A 21782-nucleotide genomic window follows, 5' to 3' on the forward strand; every position below is an offset into this window, starting at 1 on the left:
CATATATATATATATATATATATATATATATATATATATATATATATACACACGCACACACACACACACACAGTAGAGCCCTCTGTGCTGCTGCAGGTGATGTTTATCTCAGACTCTTCTCTGTTGTGTCCTGAGTCGTGGCGCCGCATTTATCAAACACACATCAGCCACTGTCTCTGTCACTGACACACACTACACACACACATACACACACACCCCTACACGTACACACACACCCCTACATACACACACGCACTTACATACACACACACATTCACATTTAGACTAAGGTGGAATGACATCACAACACTGATGATGAAAAGAGTTGATCAACTTTGACAAACTCAGGACTAAACTAGAACTAAACCAGGACTAAACCAGGTCTAAACCAGGTCTAAACCAGGTCTAAACCAGGTCTAAACCAGGTCTAAACCAGGTCTAAACCAGGTCTAAACCAGTTTCTTACAGATGGATGTGTTAAAAGGCCGTGCACCTGTCTCTCTGTGTCTGTTTTTAGCTTCAGAAAGAGAAACCTCACGCTTCCTGAAACCGTCCGTGGTCGTTCACTCTGTGGTCTTAAAGTACATACTGGAAATGACCGCAGTACCAGCTCAGGCCACCGGTGTCTCCATAACGCTTAATGTGTCTGCGTGTCACTCCGGCGCTCGCAGATCAATACTGCCTTTACAACTAGAGTATCCACCAGATGTTTTCCTCATCGATTTACAACTATAGACCGCGCACTCGTGTTTAATGTCATGATGTCAGATGGAGGGGGCGGGGCCTGTGGAGCTGTGTGGGACGTTCACTGTTCTGCAAAAAAGTCGCCAAACTTGTTAAACCTTATCAAACGCGGCCGGATCAGTTTAAAACGTCCGATAACGTGACATTTTCAGACATTTTCAGGCGCCTGTGATCGATCCGAGTGTTCACGGTCCTGTTTACAAGGTTTCAACAAAAGTGACTGAAAAACTGCTCATGCTAATTGCTAACTAGCCTGTGATAGCACCTTGCACAGACTCCTGTGTCCTAGCAACCCATGCCGTAGGCATGGGTTTGCATATTTGTTGTTGCTAGCATGTCAGCGTCAACATTGAGTCAATGGGCGAAGCCCATGTCATCCTGATCAATAAAGTCAATCAGACCCATGTCATATTTTTCACTGGGTTGCCATGGCGATGCGCGAAAGCGCCCATGTTATCCTAATGGGAAAATTTCCAAATTTTCGTAGATTTCAAAATCTTATAACGACCTATTACCGTCAACGACGAACATAAATTTTGGCACAGTGATTCTTCAGGTCGTCCCCGTCAAAAAAGTCCAGGGGGCCAAGTTTGTATTTTGCACGGTGTTGCCATGGCGATGCCTGGAAAACCCATGTTTTTGAATTTTGTGCATCAGCACTTCCAATGTGTTTTGACTTGTTTGGTGACAAATGCAGCCCAAAGCCACAATAAAAAAAGGGACAAGTGGCGCGTTAGCGCCACCCACAGGGAGTGCCGGGTCGGCCGAGTGCGAAGCACGGCCCGCGAGGGCCATTCGATGCCGCTTGCGGCTTTAATTTTACATTGTGTTTTCCGTAGTTTTTTCAGTTATGTTTTTTGACGTAGTTTTTTTACATTGTGTTTTTACGTAGTTTTTTCAGTTGTGCGTTTTGACCTAGTTTTTTTGCATTGTTTTTACATAGTTTTTTTACGTTGTGTTTTTACAGGTTTTTTTTCAGTTGTGTGTTTTGACGTAGTTTTTTGACGTTGTATTTTTGTGGGTTTTTTTCAGTTGTGTTTTTTGACATTTTTTTACTCAGTTTTTTCCGTCGTGTTTTTCCATTGTGTGTTTTTACGTTTTTTCCTGTGTTTTTTTTTTTTTTTTTAAGCCGCGATATTTCATTTTAAATTGCTAATCGCCACGACAACGCTCCGACCCTTTGCTAAACGCGCGGACGGGCCTCGCTCTCGTGCTCGTTTGAACCTTTGACTTGTAAATGTGCGTATATCAGCGCCCCGGTCACGCGCGTCCACTTTTCCAAACGTTAAACTCACTTGCGGCGTCTCCCCTCTGTCTCCGCTTTATCAGCTCTCCCTCCCTCTTTCTCTCGTTCGTTCTCTCTCTCTCGTCTTATCTCCTCTTCCTCCTCGTCCTCTTCCTCACAGACACGTTCAGATACAGCGCCGCTTCTTACTCAGCAGATCAGCCGCGCCGAATCAATCTGTTATCGACGGAGGAGCAGGAGACGCTAAACGAGATAATGTTTAACAGACGTAACCCAAAAAAAAAAAACAACAACAAAAAAACGAGTATTTGTGAGTCCATTTATCTCCTGTTTTGACTAAAAAAAAACTAAAACAAACGCCGGGACATGTGCGACAGGAAGTGGCGGGATAAGGCGTGTGTTTGGGTGTTTGCCGTTGACGTGAGAGAAAAACAGAGTTATCTCGAAGTTCACGGCGCTTCAGCCCGACGTCATCCTGTTAAAGCTGCACTCTGGGACTTTTCCGGTGGGGCTTGGAGTCGCCTCAGTGTGGGATTAAACGTATGGAGACAAGCGTGTGGCTCCATCAGGCCAAGCTACAGGTCAGATCTGTGGAGGGGTATGTTCTCAAGGTGTTTTTTTTTAGAATTTAAAGCTGTAGTATGTAACTTTTTAGATGAAAAATAGACATGATTTTTTATTTTGGTTACGTTTGTTGCAAAAAAAAAAAGACAAAAAACACAGAAAAACATGCGTCTTTACAGTGAACGAGCTCGCATTTCCACAAACCTGGCTCTCATTTGGTCTTCTTTCTGCTTGTTTCCATGGCGATATTGCTCTTCGACTGTAATCTTCCACAGTATGACATGAAACTGATCAATTTCCACGGGGAATGTTCTGAAGTATGGTTTTAACTTTCTACATGCGGATGATATGCCACCCCCAGAAAGTTACATAGTGTTGCTTTAACAAAACTTAATTCAGTAAATGCAAAATAAACGTTTAATGTTTCGTATTAAATTTTAATTTTCACATTTTGCAGATCACAATGCTGTTTAGGGTTTTTATCATAGACTGTTTATATAAAGCTAACCTGCTAACCTGCTAGCTGCCGCGTTCCAAACAGGAAGTGGTCATGTGCGCACTTCCTGCTCCATCGACTCTGGCTCCAATTCACTTTCTACGTAAAAACCGTGTCCTCTCTCTGTTTCTGCTGCTTCAGACTCGTCATTTTGGTCTTAAATGTTCGTATTAACCCTCTACATGATCCTGTTCAGGTTCAGTATTTTTTGCGTTTTGCGTTTTTTTGTTTTGTTTTTGTTTGTTTTTTTTATTAGAATTTCTTTTTTTTTCTTCTTTTTTTGTTAGTTTTTTTATTTTAAAGTTTAGGTTTAAAGTTTAATTTCTTTTTTTTTGTTTTTTTTTGTTTATACATGTTTTTTTTGTTATTTTGAGTTTTTGGTTTTTATTTTGTTATTTTATTTTAGTTTTTTTTACTATACTTTTTTGTTATTTTGATTGATTTTTTAAAGTTTATTTTCTTAATTTTTTTTACTTGGAGGGTTTTGGTTTTTTTTTGCTTGTTTTTAGTAATTTTGAGTTGTTTTTTTTATTTTTATTTTTATTTTTTTGGGCTATTTTGAGTTTATTTTTTTTGTTTTTTGTCCCCTCTCTCTCTGTCTCTGCTGCTTCAGACTCGTCATTCTGGTCTTAAATGTTCGTATTAACCCTCTACATGATCCTGGGGTTTTTATTTCACTTTTGTGTCTGTAAATCAAGATCTGAACATTAAAAACAGACAAATCAGGTCCTTCTTTCCCCGAGGTCGCTCCTGCTAGCGTTAGCAACAGGTTTCAACAGCCTCACTTCGGATTGGCTCTTTGGTTGCTATGATACTCGCGGTCAGATTAGCCGCTATAACTGCGCTAGCCTCCATGAGCGTCATTTGGAGCTGAACTCTGCGGGTGACGTCATTGTCTTTTCGTCCACTTCTTTACACAGTCTGTGGGTCTTATTCTTTGTAAAAAAAACAACTCTCCAGTTCAACCGTGGAACCAGAACCTGAAACGCGACTGAAACGTGAATGAAGCTGTAAAAAGACGACTTTGAGAGCGTTAACCTTAACCTTAAAGACGCCGTTGTAACGTGAACTAAAGCTTCTACGTCAGTTTGCCTTTTAGATGATAATATACGACAAATAAATGAGTATTTCTGTTCGCAAAAGCCCCAAACCGTTAAGCTCCTGGTGTAGTGGCGTGCGCCGTCAGAGCCTGAGTGTGAAGCGACGGTTAATCAGCGCGAATCAGACTCTATCAGACACATTAGCGTCTCATTAGCACCGAGCTAACACCTCCGCCGTCCCCGCGTTAGTCCCACACTTTAGGCCTGCTGCTGTCTCAAGGGGTTTAAAGCTGCACCGTGTCACTTTTCCCGGTTAAAGGGACTCACGTCTGATAGTCTCCATGGAGATGTAACCGTCTTTCCTGCAATGTTTCACAATATGGCATTAAACTTTATTATTAAACGTGGCTTTAGCGTGACATTTGCTTTTTCTGGTGGAGGATTCGTCACTTTTAATGCTTCAATATGGGATTAAATTTGTCTATCTCCATGGAGACAAGCAGATGACATCACCGGGGCCAAGTTACAGGTCAGATCTGTGGAGAGGCGACGGCGTTCGCTGAAAGAGCTCATGTTTTTCAAGACATTTTTTTTTTGCAATATAACCTGTTGTTAAAGAAATGCCAGGTAAAGCATTAACATCTCCATAGAGACCAGATCCTCACCGCAAATGTTACGTAGTGCAGCTTTAACAGTACTTTATGGTTGACTCTTTTGTGGGATACCAAAAAAAAAGATGCTAATTTGAACAGGCGTCGATACTGACAGAGTTGTACGTGTTGTGAGTTTTTTTTTTTCCTAACGTTTGCAGTAAACAGTGATTCGAGCTGAAGGTGGTGGAGGGTCAGACACAAGAGCTCCATTGTTGAGGAGAGTGCGACAGGTGCAAAGTCGTGAAACTAAACATTAACTGAGAGAAGCCTTTGTGCGAAACCACCAGCTCAGATAAAACCCACAACAAGTGTTTAGCCCCCTCGCCCCGCAGCCACGAGGTCCACGGTTCAACTCCCGGACGATCTGAGACTTTTCTGTGTGGAGTTTGCACGTTCTCCCTGTGTCTGGGTGGGTTTGTGTTTATGATCATCTTCCAGCTAAAATCTGCTCCACGTTTAACCCAGAGACACTGGAGGATGGGTCAAATGCAGGTTTACCTACATGGAGACAGCTGCTACTACTACACCTGTCTTTCTGTCTCTGTCTTTCCCCTGTGTGTCACACCTGTCTCTCTCTCTCTCTCTCTGTGTTTCCTCTCTGCGTTCCACCTGTCTCTCTCTCTCTGTCTCTCTCTCTGTCTCTCTCTCTGTCTCCCCTCTGCGTCCCACCTCTCTCTCTCTCTGTCTCTCTCTCTCTGTCTCCCCACTGCGTCCCACCTGTCTCTCTCTCTCTGTCTCTCCCCTCTACGTCCCACCTGTCTCTCTCTTGCTGTCTCTCTCTCTGTCTCTCCCCTCTACGTCCCACCTGTCTCTCTCTCTCTGTCTCTCCCCTCTGCGTCCCACCTGTCTCTCTCTCTCCCCTCTACGTCCCACCTGTCTCTCTCTTGCTGTCTCTCTCTCTCTCCCCTCTGCGTCCCACCTGTCTCTCTCTCTCTCTCTCTGTCTCCCCTCTGCGTCCCACCTGTCTCTCTCTCTCTCTCCCCTCTGCGTCCCACCTGTCTCTCTCTCTCTGTCTCCCCTCTGCGTCCCACCTGTCTCTCTCTCTGTCTCCCCTCTGCGTCCCACCTGTCTCTCTCTCTCTCTCTCTCTCTCTCTCTGTCTCCCCTCTGCGTCCCACCTGTCTCTCTCTCACACAGTACTCCGTTGTCCCGTCCCACCCTGAGGCGAGGACGAGGTACTTTCCCTCGCTCTAACCCTCCCCTCTCGTCCCACGGCGTCCTCGGGACCCGGGCTCCACGCTCCGGCGCCCCTTTAAAACCCCCGCCACCTGCTCCTGAGGTATTCCGCGCTGTAACCCACACCCAAAAATTACCCCCGTCCCGACAAAGCGCCCGTTGTTCTGTCCGTGCCGCGGTGTCCGCTCCGGCCAGAGGGATGCCGTTCACCCGATCTCTTCCACAACATAAATTTTAGTTTCATCAATACCACCTTTGTCGCTTTTACCTCAACCCGAAACCCGCCGCCAAAGTCAGAGTCTGAAGCGGCGCTCGGAGGTCATTGTGTTTTTTGTCATCACCTGACTGAAACGCGGGGGGAAGCGGAGAGGAACCCGAGAGGAACCCGACTCGCGTTATCGGCAGAAATCGATATGTAAGCGGATAATGTGTGATGGGTGTATTTACTCCGCCTTTTAACGCGCGGCGGGAGATTCCTGCGGCGTCTCGTGGGATTTGGAGACGGTCGAAGCAAACGCACGCCGCCCGGTCCAAGTCCAACGGGACGTTTACGACGGAGACGAGACGAGTCAAATAAAGTCACACTAAAAGAGTACGACGGATATAAATACTACCACGAATACTACATACTACCACGAATACTACATACTACCACGAATACTACATACTACCACGAATACTACATACTACCACGAATACTACGTACTACCACGAATACTACATACTACCACGAATACTACGTACTACCACGAATACTACATACTACCACGAATACTACGTACTACCACGAATACTACATACTACCACGAATACTACGTACTACCACGAATACTACATACTACCACTAATACTACGTACTACCACTAATACTACATACTACCATTAATACTACATACTACCACGAATACTACATACTACCACTAATACTACATACTACCATGAATACTACATACTACCACGAATACTACATACTACCACTAATACTACATACTACCACGAATACTACATACTACCACGAATACTACGTACTACCACGAATACTACATACTACCACTAATACTACGTACTACCACTAATACTACATACTACCATTAATACTACATACTACCACGAATACTACATACTACCACTAATACTACATACTACCACTAATACTACATACTACCACGAATACTACATACTACCACGAATACTACATACTACCACTAATACTACATACTACCACGAATACTACATACTACCACGAATACTAAATACTACCACGAATACTACGTACTACCACGAATACTACATACTACCACTAATACTTCATACTACTATGAGAATTATTGTGACTTATGTAATTACTGTTACTTAAGGTCATAGTCTATAAAGGGACAGCAGGTTTTACACAGTTTTTTTTTCACACACTCGTCTTTGGTTTGACAGAATATTAATAAAAAACAACAAAATTAATGAAAATTTTTGAATTTTCATAAAACAGTTTATTTTCGTAAAGTCGCCATTTCAGATTTACTAAAACTATTTAATTCTAAATAGTTTGCAGTGGACCAAAGTTACTCCTCAACTACCTTTAGTTCTGGTTCAGTCCTGGTTTAGCCCTGGTTTAATCCTGGTTTAGTCCTGGTTTAGTCCTGGTTTAGCCCTGGTTTAGTTTTAGTCCTGGTTTAGCCCTGGTTTAGACCTGGTTTAGTCCTGGTTTAGTCCTGGTTTAGTCCTGGTTTAGTCCTGGTTTAGTCCTGGTTTAGTCCTGGTTTAGTTCTGGTTTAGACCTGGTTTAGTCCTGGTTTAGTCCTGGTTTAGTTCTGGTTTAGTTCTGGTTTAGTTCTGGTTTAGTCCTGGTTTAGTCCTGGTTTAGTCCTGGTTTAGTCCTGGTTTAGTTCTGGTTTAGTCCTGGTTTAGTTCTGGTTTAGACCTGGTTTAGTCCTGGTTTAGTCCTGGTTTAGTTCTGGTTTAGTTCTGGTTTAGTCCTGGTTTAGTCCTGGTTTAGTCCTGGTTTAGTCCTGGTTTAGTCCTGATTTAGTCCTGGTTTAGTCCTGGTTTAGTCCTGGTTTAGTCCTGGTTTAGTCCTGGTTTAGTCCTGGTTTAGTTCTGGTTTAGACCTGGTTTAGTCCTGGTTTAGTCCTGGTTTAGTTCTGGTTTAGTTCTGGTTTAGTCCTGGTTTAGTCCTGGTTTAGTCCTGGTTTAGTCCTGGTTTAGTCCTGATTTAGTCCTGGTTTAGTCCTGGTTTAGTCCTGGTTTAGTCCTGGTTTAATCCTGGTTTAGTCCTGGTTTAGTTCTGGTTTAGTCCTGGTTTAGTCCTGGTTTAATCCTGGTTTAGTCCTGGTTTAGTTCTGGTTTAATCCTGGTTTAGTCCTGATTTAGTCCTGGTTTAGTCCTGGTTTAGTCCTGGTTTAGTCCTGGTTTAATCCTGGTTTAGTCCTGGTTTAGTCCTGGTTTAGTCCTGGTTTAGTCCTGGTTTAGTCCTGGTTTAGTCCTGATTTAGTCCTGGTTTAGTCCTGGTTTAGTCCTGGTTTAGTCCTGGTTTAGTGTGACTTTTAACACTTTCCACAGGTAATGCTAAGAACAACTAGCATGCTAACAACAAACTTCCTGATTCACAGACAATGAAGCGTTTGACTAGACGCTGACAGCCCGCAGTGGACATATTTGGATTATTCTGAACTTTACAAACACGGAGGAGCATTTCTGGACCGCCACCTGATGACATCACAAGGTGTTTTCCTCGCTCTGGCGGGATTACATCAGATCAACTCGACTTCAGAGAAAATTAACAGCACGGATCAACATTAAAAAACAAATGATCCCTTCCTTGTTTTACCCTGACACTGCACGTTGTCATCTGCCCTGATCCCATGTCCTTTCTCTGTCACGGACGCCATTTTGAGGACCGCTAACCGTCCGAATGCTCCGACAGCAGCTTTCCCAGTGTCGTATTAATGTGAAATCCATGCGTGGCTCTCCCGTGTTTCCCGTGTGCATGTGTTTGTCTGCTCTGTATAATCCGCCCCGCGGCGTTAGCGCCTTGTTAGCCGCGTTAGCACAGCCCATGAATCCAGCCTTTGTTTAGCTCCGCGTTTTAGCTTCAGATTCGAGCGCCATCTGGATCCAGGCGCGGACCATTTGGAGATCGGACGCAGCATATGTCCGGTCTGCGTGAGCGAAAGGCTTTGTGACAGCGGCCGGTTCGAAACGCAAATCCAAAAACGCGCGAGATAATGTTGTGTGATGCCGGGCTGGGGAGTAAATATGTTCCGCAGTGTGGAATTACTCTCATGTGTCTCCATGGAAACGAGCACGTGACCACGCCGGGCTACGTTTCTGTTTTGTTTTAGATCTGCGGAGACGCGAGCGCAACTATATCCCAATGTTGTTTTAATCTGAAATCGAGCGCTTGTGTGTCACCACGGAAACGAGCATGTGACCACACCTGCGTTACTGTGTATGTTAGATCTGTGGAGAGGCGAGCATAGTAAGAGTAAGAGTTTTGTTTTGTTTTTTTGAAGCAATAAAACACAAATTATTGAATAAAACGGCACGGATGCGTTTAATGCCACACTAAGCAGTAACATCTCCATGGAAACGAGCATGTGACCACACCAGGATAAGTTACTGTATATGTTAGATCTGCGGAGAGGCGAGCACAATCAGTAAAAATGCATGTTTTTTTTGTTTTTTTTGTTTTGTTGTGTTTTTTTTAAGCAATACGACACTGATTATTGAATGAAATGACATAGATGCTTTTAATGCCTGATCTCCATGGAAACAGGTGTATCCTCCTCTACAAATGTTACATCATGCATCTTTAAATAATGAACTTGTGGTTATTAAAAGGATCTGCCTGTTTTATTTACTTTACCACGTTTTAATGTCGTTTCCTCATCGAAAACACGTCTGAAGAGGTTATACACGTCGTCCGTCCACGTTTGAGTAATCTAGAGATCTCTCCTGGCCCTATTCGGACCCTTCTTACAGTTAGAGGTACGATTCTGTACAAAGCTCCGCCCACGAGCCTACGTCACCCACGCTCCCACACGACAACTCTCCGTAAATACACAAAAACATGACACAAAACTGTACACTACGACTTCACAAACCTGACGTGATGCGCAGTAGTTTCGTGATGGCGTTCTGAAGGGGGAGTGGCTTAGCACAGAGAGCAAAGGGAGAGGAGACTGATAAAATACGTCGTTTTGGGTGAATATTTTGAGTATTTTTCAAAACAATAAAAGGAAACACGGTGATCTAAACGTGTTATGAAGTAAAATACGTCGTCTTTGAGTTTACTTCCTGCTCCGTGTTGCGTTTGCTGGTCAAAGTTGACAGTTTGAGTCCACATCTGTACGTGGCCCCTCCCCCTCCGTGACATAAGGCAGCTGTAGTCTCTGTGTTCATTTTAACGTCTCTAAGTGTGATTTCTGTGCATGTGTTGAGCTCTGTGCGTTCTGCCCCGGAGCTTTAGCGCCTTTTTACCCAGACTGCACTGCACCATGTGAGCGGCCGAGCGAGTGAGCCCGGCCCGAGGGGAGAGAGGCAGCTGTCCCTCTGCTGCTCCTCCTCCTGCTCCTCCTCCTCCTCTTCCTCCTTTACACACAGCGGATATGATGCTTTCAACACTTTATCATTAAAAACCAGGACTAAACCAGGTCTAAAGAGAATAAACAAGAACTAAACCTGGACAGAAACAGGGACGAAACAGGGTCTAAACAGGGACGAAACCGGGATGAAACCGGGATGAAACCGGGATGAAACCGGGTCTAAACCGGGACTAAACCGGGACTAAACCGGGTCTAAACCGGGTCTAAACCAAGAATAAACAAGAACTAAACCGGGACAGAAACGGGACGAAACTGGGACGAAACCGGGATGAAACCGGGTCTAAACCAGGTCTAAACCGGGATGAAACGGGACAAAACCGGGACAAAACCGGGACAAAACCGGGACGAAACCGGGATGAAACCGGGTCTAAACCGGGACGAAACCGCGACAAAACAGGGACAAAACCGGGATTAAACCAGGACTAAACCAGGACTAAACCAGGACTAAACCAGGACTAAACCAGGACTAAACCAGGACTAAACTAGGGAGAGGAGAAAGGAGCAACTGTTTCTCTCTTCTCTCCCTTTTCCTCCTCCTCTTCCTCTTCCTCCTCTTCCTCCTCCACACACAATGGACACAACAGTTTCATCTCAATATCACTAATGAAAATTCCATCGGAATAGGTTTAAATCCGGTCCAAAAGTGCGGAATAATCATGGAATGTTCTGGATTGACTGTGGTAAATATGTCGACTTGTTGTTCCTGTTCCACTGAGTGTCATTTGGTTTAATAGAGTTTATCCACTGAGAGAGGACGGATTAAACCAGAGCAGAGGTCACACCCGGACAAACACGCAACTTTAGACTGAAACAGGACGAGAGCGGGACTGAAACAGGACTGAAACAGGACTGAAACAGGACGAGAGCGGGACTGAAACAGGACTGAAACAGGACGAGAGCGGGACTGAAACGGGACTGAAACAGGACGAGAGCGGGACTGAAACAGGACGAGAGCGGGACTGAAACAGGACGAGAGCGGGACTGAAACAGGACAAGAGCGGGACTGAAACAGGACTGAAACAGGATGAGACCGGGACTGAAACAGGACGAGAGCGGGACTGAAACAGGACGAGACCGGGACTGAAACAGGACAAGAGCGGGACTGAAACAGGACTGAAACAGGACGAGATCAGGACTGAAACAGGACGAGAGCGGGACTGAAACAGGACTGAAACAGGACGAGAGCGGGACTGAAACAGGACGAGAGCGGGACTGAAACAGGACTGAAACAGGACGAGAGCGGGACTGAAACAGGACTGAAACAGGACAAGAGCGGGACTGAAACAGGACTGAAACAGGACGAGAGCGGGACTGAAACAGGACGAGAGCGGGACTGAAACGGGACTGAAACAGGACGAGAGCGGGACTGAAACAGGACTGAAACAGGACGAGAGCGGGACTGAAACAGGACTGAAACAGGACGAGAGCGGGACTGAAACGGGACTGAAACAGGACGAGACCAGGACTGAAACAGGACGAGACCGGGACTGAAACAGGATGAGAGCGGGACTGAAACAGGACGAGAGCGGGACTGAAACAGGACTGAAACAGGACGAGAGCGGGACTGAAACAGGACGAGAGCGGGACTGAAACGGGACAAGAGCGGGACTGAAACAGAACTGAAAAAGGACTAAATCAGGATTAATTGGATCACTGTGGATGCAAAATCAACTTTAATGGCTTTGAAACTGTCATATTCATTATCGTTTATCGTTATCGTTCGCAGAGTTGTCGTTTGTTTAAGTAAACTTCTGTTTCAGACTTGAGTGGTCTGAAAATGTCTGTATTCACCTCTCCCCTGTCTCCGCCCACTAAACTCTGGGTCCTGTGCAGAGCGATCGATAGAATGAAAATGTTCAAAAGCAGCACAAAGACGATATGTGGAGGCCAAAAGAACTTGTTTTTCACAGGCATCGATACTCAAAAAGTCCCATTGACAGGACAGAAATGAAGCTGTCCTGAAACTTTCACATTGTCTTATGATCATTGTGGTATTGGTATCGAGTCTATTCCTCAGTATCGATATGGAGTCCTCCCCGTCTGCCCCCTGTCCTCTTGTGCCATCGTCCCCCTGTCCTCTCATCCCCTGTCCTCTCGTGCCGTTCTCGCCTTGTCCCATCATCCCCTCTCCTCTCGCCACCTGTCCTCTCCTCCTATTCTCTTGTGCGGTCCTCCCACTGTCCTCTCGCCCCATCCTCTCGCCCCATCCTCTCGCCTTGTCCTCCCGTCCCCTGTCCTCTCGTCCCCTCTCCTCTCGCCCCGTCCTCTCGCCCTGTCCTCTCGTCCCCTCTCCTCTCGCCCCGTCCTCTCGCCCCGTCCTCTCACCCCATCCTCTCGCCCCGTCCTCTCGTCCCCTGTCTTCTCGCCCTGTCCTCTCGCCCCGTCCTCTCGTCTCCTCTCCTCTTGCCCTGTCCTCTCGTCCGCTCTCCTCTCGCCCCGTCCTCTCGCCCCGTCCTCTCGCCCCGTCCTCTCGCCCCGTCCTCTCGTCCCCTCTCCTCTCTCCCTGTCCTCTCGTCCCCAGTCCTCTCGCCCCGTCCTCTCGTCCCCTGTCCTCTCGTCCCCTGTCCTCTCGTCCCCTGTCCCCTCGCCCCGTCCTCTCGCCCCCCGTCCTCTCCCCCGTCCTCTCGTCCCCTCTCTTCCCCTGTCCTCTCGCTCCCTGTCCTCACGTAGCCTCTGTGCCCCTGGTGGCAGAGGTGAGGGGGGTTCAGCCTTTTTCAATCCCATGACCTGAATCTTTCTCTGGGCAGGGCTCCAGCGCGTCTCCCCCCGTCTGTCCAAACGCGCGGCGCTCGCAGATGCTAACAGATGCTAACGGATCTGTGGCGCTCTCCGTTTAAACTGGGTCTGATTATGGGATTATCACACGAGGCTGAGCAGAGAGTGTCGGGGAGTTAGCGCGTTCACTCTTCACTTATCCGCTCTGGAAATGAAATATACGTAATTTATAAAGCAGATTAAAGACACTCTGAGCTTTTAACGTTATTATTGTGTCGTTTCCATGACAACATTTATCTGGACTCAGTTTGGTTCATTTTACTGTGAAATGTGTCTGTGGTCACCAGAGAACTGAGACTAAACCAGGACTAAACCAGGACTAAACCAGGACTGAACCAGGGCTAAACCAGGGCTAAACCAGGACTGAACCAGGACTAAACCAGGACTAAACCAGGGCTAAACCAGGACTAAACCAGGGCTAAACCAGGACTAAGCCAGGACTAAACCAGGACTAAGCCAGGACTAAAGCAGGACTAAACCAGGACTAAACCAGGACTAAACCAGGACTAAACCAGGGCTAAACCAGGACTAAACCAGGACTAAACCAGGACTAAACCAGGGCTAAACCAGGACTAAACCAGGACTAAACCAGGGCTAAACCAGGACTAAAGCAGGACTAAAACAGGACTAAACCAGGACTAAAACAGGACTAAACCAGGACTAAACCAGGACTAAGCCAGGACTAAAGCAGGACTAAAGCAGGACTAAAGCAGGACTAAACCAGGACTAAACCAGGGCTAAACCAGGACTAAACCAGGACTAAACCAGGACTAAACCAGGACTAAACCAGGGCTAAACCAGGACTAAACCAGGACTAAAGCAGGACTAAACCAGGACTAAACCAGGGCTAAACCAGGACTAAACCAGGACTAAACCAGGACTAAACCAGGACTAAACCAGGGCTAAACCAGGACTAAACCAGGACTAAACCAGGACTAAACCAGGACTATAGTGAATGGATGTTCAATTATAGATTAACACTATTTATGTTATAATTTTTGTCCAATCATAAAGCAGAATGAGCGTCACATGACTCCCTCATTTGTGTTGACAGGTTCAAAGCTGAAATCCAGTTGTTTTAATCCTAAAACTCCTCCCTCTGGTCCGGTCTCCCTCTGGTCCGGTGAGAGAGAGGAGGTAAAAGGGAGAAGGAAAGGAGAGAGAGGAGGAGAGGAGGGGTAAAGAAAAGAGAGGGATGAGGAGATAGGGAGTGGGTTTGAAGGAGGAAAGAGACAGCCTTCCTCGGCTTCTCTCCTAGCTCCTCATCTCGTCTCCTCTGACACGAAGAAAAGGAAGAGGAGAGAGAAGGAGGAGGAGTGGGGGATAGAGAGAGAGAATGAAGGAGAGAGAGAAGAAAGGAGAGAACAAAGTGGGGAGAGGGAGAAAGTAGACAAAAGAAGGGAAAGTGTGAAAATGAGAGATAAAGAGGAGGAGAGTTAGTCAAAGATGGGAAGAAAGAGAAAAAAATGATGGAGAGAGGGAGAGAAAGAAAGAAAGATGAGGGGAGGGGAGAGAGGATGAAAAGAAACGAAGGGAGAGGGAAGAAAAGAGTGAGAGAGAGAAATAGGGAGGTGAAGACGGGGCTTAGAGGAGGAGTCAGCGTGACACATGCTTCCTTGTCTCCTTTCTTAACTCCTCATCTCGTCTCCTCGGACACTAAGCGCTCCGGACGCCGTCTCCGCGGCGACGAGGGCCCGACCGCAGCAGAGACGTGTCGGCTCTGTGGAATCTCGTAAAAGCATCGATCTGGAGTCATGTTTTTACACCTGAGCCTAATGCGCTTGATGCATTTATGAGGAGGAGAAACGGAGGTGTGGAGGGATTAAGAAAGAGAGAGAGACGGAGGTGTGGAGGGATTAAGAAAGAGAGAGACAGAGGTGTGGAGCAATTAAGAAAGAGAGAGAGAGATGGAGGTGTGGAGCGATTAAGAAAGAGAGAGACGGAGGTGTGGAGCAATTAAGAAAGAGAGAGAGAGACGGAGGTGTGGAGGGATTATTAAGAAAGAGAGAGAGAGACGGAGGTGTGGAGGGATTATTAAGAAAGAGAGAGAGAGACGGAGGTGTGGAGGGATTATTAAGAAAGAGAGAGAGAGAGAGACGGAGGTGTGGAGAGATTATTAAGAAAGAGAAAGAGACGGAGGTGTGGAGAGATTATTAAGAAAGAGAGAGAGACGGAGGTGTGGAGGGATTATTAAGAAAGAGAGAGAGACATGTTGGAAGGTAATTAGACAGAGGAGGAGAAGAGGAGGTGTGGAGAGAGGGTGAGAGATATGTGAGGAGGTGATTAGGCAGAAAGGAGGAGAGGAGAGAGAGAGAGAGATGCAGAGAAGGAGAGACGCGTGGGGAGGTAATTAGATGGCGAGGAGGAGGAGGAGAGAGATGGAGAGAAGGAGGTGTGGGGAAGTCATTAAGCAGAAAGGAAGAGAAGAAGGAGGAGAGAGATGTAGAGGGGGAGAGAGAGGTGTGTGAGGAGAAAGAGAGGGAGGAGTGGAGAGAGAGACTGATACAGACGGGAGGGAGAGAGAGAGGGATGGGGAGGTAATTGGGTAGAGAGAGAATAGAGTGAGAAAGACAGAGTGTGTGTCATGTGTGAGTCACGTCCTTCAGTCTCGTTTTAGTCGAATGTGGAGCTCATTTTGTTTGTTGTTGTCATGGAAATATTTTCACTGGCAAAAATAAAACTAAAACTAAAACTATTTCGAGAGCTGCGGACCCAAAGGGCATAAGTCACATCGAGGGAACGGCGAGACGCGACGAGAAATCACAAAAATAAAACAGATAAATCCTCCGTGTTGTGTTTGTCGCTATGGTGATAATCTGTGACACTCTGGAACTTTCCGTTATAATTTACACATTTTAAATCACAATGTTCATCCAAAGCGACGTAATAAAACAAGCAAGTCTGTGGATTTCTGAGTCTGAACGTTCGCGGCGTCCGGTGGGAGCTGACCTCATCACGGCAAAAGCGCCGCGTAGCCGTCGGCGCCCCCTACGGACAGACGCACAAAAGCGGCGCGTTTTCGAAAATTTGTGCCAAAACGACGACGCGACGCTGCCGAATCCCACGAGTATCGACGATTAAGGAAATAAAAGTGGAGGAGGAAATGCGGACGTCACAGTGGGCGTGGCACAGTGGGCGTGGCACAGTGGGCGTGGCACAGTGGGCGTGGCACAGTGGAGGTGAAAACGGGGTTCGATCGACAAAATGGCGTCTTGAAAATAGTCGATTAAAGATTAAACTCAAACATGAATCAGTCCAAAAAACAACTTCAGACGGAAAATGACGAGAGGAAACAACTACAACGTGACCGTGAAATTTAAAAACGGCGTCCGGACGAAGCTGAAACGTCTCAATTCGGTTTTGACTTGAGTCCAGGTGAGCGCCACCCCTGGACGAACGAGGTATTACACCGTCTCGTTTTCTGTATTTCTTCACCCGCGTGCTTCGTCTGAAATGTTCCGCGATACGGCGTTAAACAATATGCAAAGACAAAGAAAACACCGTGTGGCGTCTCCGATCTGTTTCCCACGGCGATAGATATGTTTAATGCCGTACTGCGGAACATTCTGGGCAAAACAATGACGCCTCCGTGAAGACAAGCCTGTGGTGGAACCTTCGCTAATATCGGTCAATCGCATTGTACCTGACTTCACTACTGCATTTGACAAATTTCACTATGTACCGCTACTACTACTACATGTACTACTACTACTACTATGTCTAAAAGTACTATTACTACTTCTTCTGACAAAGTTTTCTCATCGTAAAGTTTAATGTTTTGTCCTTTGCTTCACCTGTGTCTGTCTACACACCTCAGGGCTTCATTTCCTCAACAGCTGTGCCTCTGTCCTGAGTGCGGCGTAGTACTTGTAGTAGTAGTAGTAGTAGTAGTAGTAGTAGTAGTAGTAGTAGTAGTAGTAGTAGTAGTCTGAAACCAGTTTGCAGTGGTCCAAAGTTACTCCTCATTGACCTTACGCATTCAGAACATCCTAATGACTCACCAGGATGAGTTTATAAGCACCAAAGAGGAGTTTTTCAGTGCTGCTCGCAACAACTAGCATGCTACTGGTGCACCTGCTGTACTTCAAGGTTCTTAGATGATACTCTAATACTCTACAGTTTGAACACAGCGGCTTGGACCTGGACAGCCGCAAGATCTGTACTCGGGCAAGACGTGTTTACTTTACTCACATGTACAGCTCCTTTAAGTTAAGAAGAAGAAGTAGTAGTAGTAGTAGTAGTAGTAGTAGTAGTAGTAGTAGTAGTAGTAGTAGTAGTAGTAGTAGTAGTAGTAGTAGTAGTAGTAGTAGTAGTGTTTCTCTCTATTCACCTGCCCCTCTCTCTGCTCCACACTGCAGCCCTTTGTCTCTCTGGAGCTAGCCGCTAACGTTAGCCGCTAATGCTGCTAGCCACAACAGGTGTCAGTGTCCCGGGTCATACCAGAGAGGATATTGTTTTTGGGGGCACGGTGAGGGGAGATAAGGGGGAGATAAGAGGGGGGTGGGGGGGAGATAAGAGGGGGGTGGGGGGAGATAACGGGGGGAGGTTACGGCTTCTCCGTCCTCACCTGGAAATTATGGCGTTTTTTTTTTTTTCCTTGTTTTTTAAGGAGAGCGTTTTCAATCACAGAAGGAACGTGAGAAATGTGAACCTCACTTCCTGTCTGTCTCTCGCCAAAGACTTTAGAGAGAGGGAGGGAGGGAGAGAGGGAGGAGAGGGAGGAGAAGGAGAGGTAGAGGAAGAGGGAGGTTAGAGAGAAGGTAGGTGAGAACATGTGGGGGAGGAGGAGGAGAAGGGAGAGAGGAAAAAAGAGGAGAGGTGGAGGAGGGTGAGAAGAGATAGAGGGAGCGGGAGGAGGATAAGGGAAGAGAGAAGGAGGATAGAGAGAAGAGGAAGGTGTTGAGAAGGAGGGGAGCGGGATAAGAGGCACAGCAAGGAAGGAGGAGGGGAAGGGAGTGAGAAGGAGAGATAAGGAGGAAGAGGAGGAGGAAGGAGAAAGAGGGAGGGGGCGGGAGGAAGGAGGTTTTAGAGAGAGGGGGAGGAGGTGGAGACGGGACGAGGGGAGGAGAGAGATGAGGCATGTCAAAGGTGAAGGAGGGAGAGATAGAAGAGGGAAAAAATAGAAGAGACAATGAGCTATCCCTCGTTCCTGTGCATTATGAGTCTATGGAAGTAAATACCTCCTCTTTAATACCCCACAGAAGTAAATACCTCCTCTTTAATACCCCACAGAAGTAAATACCTCCTCTTTAATACCCCATAGAAGTAAATACCTCCTCTTTAATACCCCATAGAAGTAAATACCTCCTCTTTAATACCCCATAGAAGTAAATACCTCCTCTTTAATACCCCATAGAAGTAAATACCTCCTCTTTAATACCCCATAGAAGTAAAATACCTCCTCTTTAATACCCCATAGAAGTAAATACCTCCTCTTTAATACCCCACAGAAGTAAATACCTCCTCTTTAAATAAACTGGTCAAACATCTTGGACATAAAGAAAACAAAATGTCTCCTGTTGACGTGTTTCTTGGAACAATAAAATGTCCGCCCTCTGCACTCGTCTGATGTTTGTTTTCTAAGAAGCCAAACTCGTCTGCAGAAGGCGGAGGACGCGCGAACGCTCGCCCTGTCACGCCGCGCGAGCTAACCGCGTGACGCAGAGCGACTGTGGCAGCGCTAGCACACGTTAGCATGTTGTGTCTGCACCGCGTAGCGTCTTTAGCATGGCGACACAAAGCTAACCTGACAGAGCTGCTAGGCCTGCTCTTTTCTCCGCCCTCCTTCACTTCACGTTCCTTCTGTCTCCGGTGTTTTTGATCCAAACTCAGACGTTTCCGCGGCGACATTTGTGCAGAACGAGAGAAGTGAGATTTTGTACCAGTCAAAGTTTAAGTCAAAACTGTCCAAAATGTCCCAGATCTGTTTATGTCCCTGTTTGTCCACGTTAGCCCTGCTCTGTCAGGCACTTTTACAGGTGAGAGGAGGGTTAAGGGAGACTTTATGTGAAAGCTCTCCTCCTCCTCCTCCTCCTCCTCCTCCTCCTCCTCTTCTCCCCTCTTTCCCTCTGCTGTCCCCACCTCCTCCCCTTTCCTCCTCTCACTTTAGCTCTCTCTTTTTCATCTAATTTCCCCTCTCTCTTCTATCTCTTCTCCTCTCTCCCATCTTTCTCCTCCTCATCTCCCTTCCCTTTTCCTCTCTGTCCTCTTTTCTTCTTCTTCTTCTTCCCTCTACCTCTCCTTCTCTCTCCCTGCTCTCCTTCTCTCATCTCTCCTCCTCTCTCCTTCTCCTCTCCCTCTCTCCTCTCTCCTCCTCTCTCTCCTCTCTCTCCTCTCTCCTCCTCTCTCTCCTCTCTACTCTCTCCTCCTCTCTCCTCCTTTCTCCTAATCTCTCTCCTCCTCTCTCTCCTCTCTCCTCTCCTCTCTCCTCCTCTCTCTCTCCTCTCTCCTCTCTCCTCCTCTCTCTCTCTTCTCTCCTCCTCTCTCCTCCTCTCTCCTCCTCTCTCTCCTCCTCTCTCCTCTCCTCTCTCCTCCTCTCTCCTCCTCTCTCTCTTCTCTCCTCCTCTCTCCTCCTCTCTCTCCTCCTCTCTCTCCTCCTCTCTCCTCTCCTCTCTCCTCCTCTCTCTCTTCTCTCCTCTCCTCCTCTCTCTCTCCTCTCTCCTCCTCTCCTCCTCTTACTCCTCTCTCCTCCTCTCTCCTCCTCTCTCCCCTCTCTCTCCTCCTCTTTCTCCTCCTCTCTCCTCTCTCCTCCTCTCCCTCTCTCCTCCTCTCTCTCCTCTCCTCTCTCCTCCTCTCTCTCCTCTCTCCTCTCCTCTCTCTCTCCTCCTCTCTCCTCCTCTCTCCTCTCTCCTCCTCTCTCCTCCTCTCTCTCCTCTCTCCTCCTCTCTCCTCCTCTCCTCTCTCTCCCCTCTCTCCCCTCTCCTCTCTCCTCCTCTCTCCTCCTCTCTCTCCTCCTCTCTCCTCCTCTCTCTCCTCCTCTCTCTGTGTTATTGACATTAGATGTGATCGTTGTCGTGGTGATGGATCGTGTCTGTGGAGAGTCTGACTCTTTGAACAAGATGAAGAATGTGTTTTAAAGAACGCACTCTCAGTCAGGAAGTATTACAAGTTTATTAATACTACTATTACTTTTACTCCTACTGCTGCTACTGCTACTATTGCAACTTCTTCTACTACTTCTACTTCTACTACAACTACAAGTACTACTACTACACAACAACTACTTCTACCACCAACATCTTTAGAGTTTTTGTTTCCTAAAAACTTCTAACAGCAGAGTCTTCACCATCAGTAATACACATCTTATCTCATTTAAAGTTTATGATGTCACTTCCTGGTTGGACATAACTGTTACCATAGCAACCGTGTTTCACTGTTGTCTCCGTGCGCCGCTGCTAAACTAGCGTAGCGTGTTTTGTTTGGCCTTCGTTTCCCTTTTCTGCTTCTCTGGTCTAAACTTGGCCTCCACCAAATGATTGATGTTGTTAAAAAACGTGCAGATTCCGAGTCTTTATCAGAATTCCGGTTTGTTGGGATTTGTGTTTGTGATCCCGAGGTGTGGGAACGCGCTGAGGTCACCGCCGCGCCGCCGTGACAGAGATGGACGACGAGAGGCCAGATGTTGTGCGAACTAGCACGTTAGCGACATTAGCGGGCCAGTTCTAATCAAGGCGCGGCGGCCGCATGTGTCCGTGGATAATGGAGGTTCCCATGGACGGCGCTTGGTGGGAAGGTCAAAGGTCAAATCATGTGAAAACTGTCCAGACGATGAAGGCGATTGGCTGATTACGCGAGCAAAACGACTCATCACAGATCACGTTGTAATTCGAATGTTTACAATTAGCAAAAGCGAAAGGAGCATTACATCACTTTTCTGGTGGAGTGTAGCTCGCCTGCAGGTCGTCTCCATGGAGATGTTATAACTTTGGAATGTTCCGCAGTAGGGCATTAATCAGATCTACAAAACGAATCATTGCAAATCACGTCGTAATTTGAATGTTTACAATTAGCAAAAGCAAAAGAAGCATTACGTCACTTTTCTGGTGGATTGTAGGTCTTCTGCTTGTTTCCATGGAGATGTTATAACTTTGGAATGTTCCGCAGTAGGGCATTAATCAGATCTACAAAACGATTCTTTGCAAATCAATGTTTGAAATTTGAATATTTACAATTAGCAAAAGCTACAGTTACATAAAGACAAACTAAAGAAGCATTACGTCACTTTTCTGGTGGAGTGTAGGTCGTCTGCTTGTCTCCATGGAGATGTTATAGCTTTGGAATGTCCCACAGTAGGGCATTAATCAGATCTACAAAACGACTCACTGCAAATGACGTCGTAATTTGAATTTTTACGATTAGCAAAGGCTACAGTTATGTAAAAACAAACTAAAGGAACATTATGTCACTTTTCTGGTGGATTGTCAGTTGTTTGCTTTTCTCGACTGGAGATGCTTTAGCTTTGGAATGTTCCGCAGTAGGGCATTAATCAGAT

At 46.5% G+C, this 21782-nt stretch overlaps 1 protein-coding gene across 1 annotated transcript; it reads right to left on the minus strand.

Annotated features, from left to right (window-relative positions):
• Positions 1-12634: 12634 nt before the first annotated feature.
• Positions 12635-13240, minus strand: LOC117379914 (putative carbonic anhydrase 2). The gene has a single exon (XM_033976612.1). It carries the CDS (start codon positions 13238-13240, stop codon positions 12635-12637), a length of 606 nt encoding a protein of 201 aa, XP_033832503.1.
• Positions 13241-21782: the final 8542 nt, after the last annotated feature.

This window comes from Periophthalmus magnuspinnatus, chromosome 13 (assembly GCF_009829125.3).
Source record: "Periophthalmus magnuspinnatus isolate fPerMag1 chromosome 13, fPerMag1.2.pri, whole genome shotgun sequence".
In the NCBI taxonomy this organism is placed as follows: domain Eukaryota; kingdom Metazoa; phylum Chordata; class Actinopteri; order Gobiiformes; family Gobiidae; genus Periophthalmus; species Periophthalmus magnuspinnatus.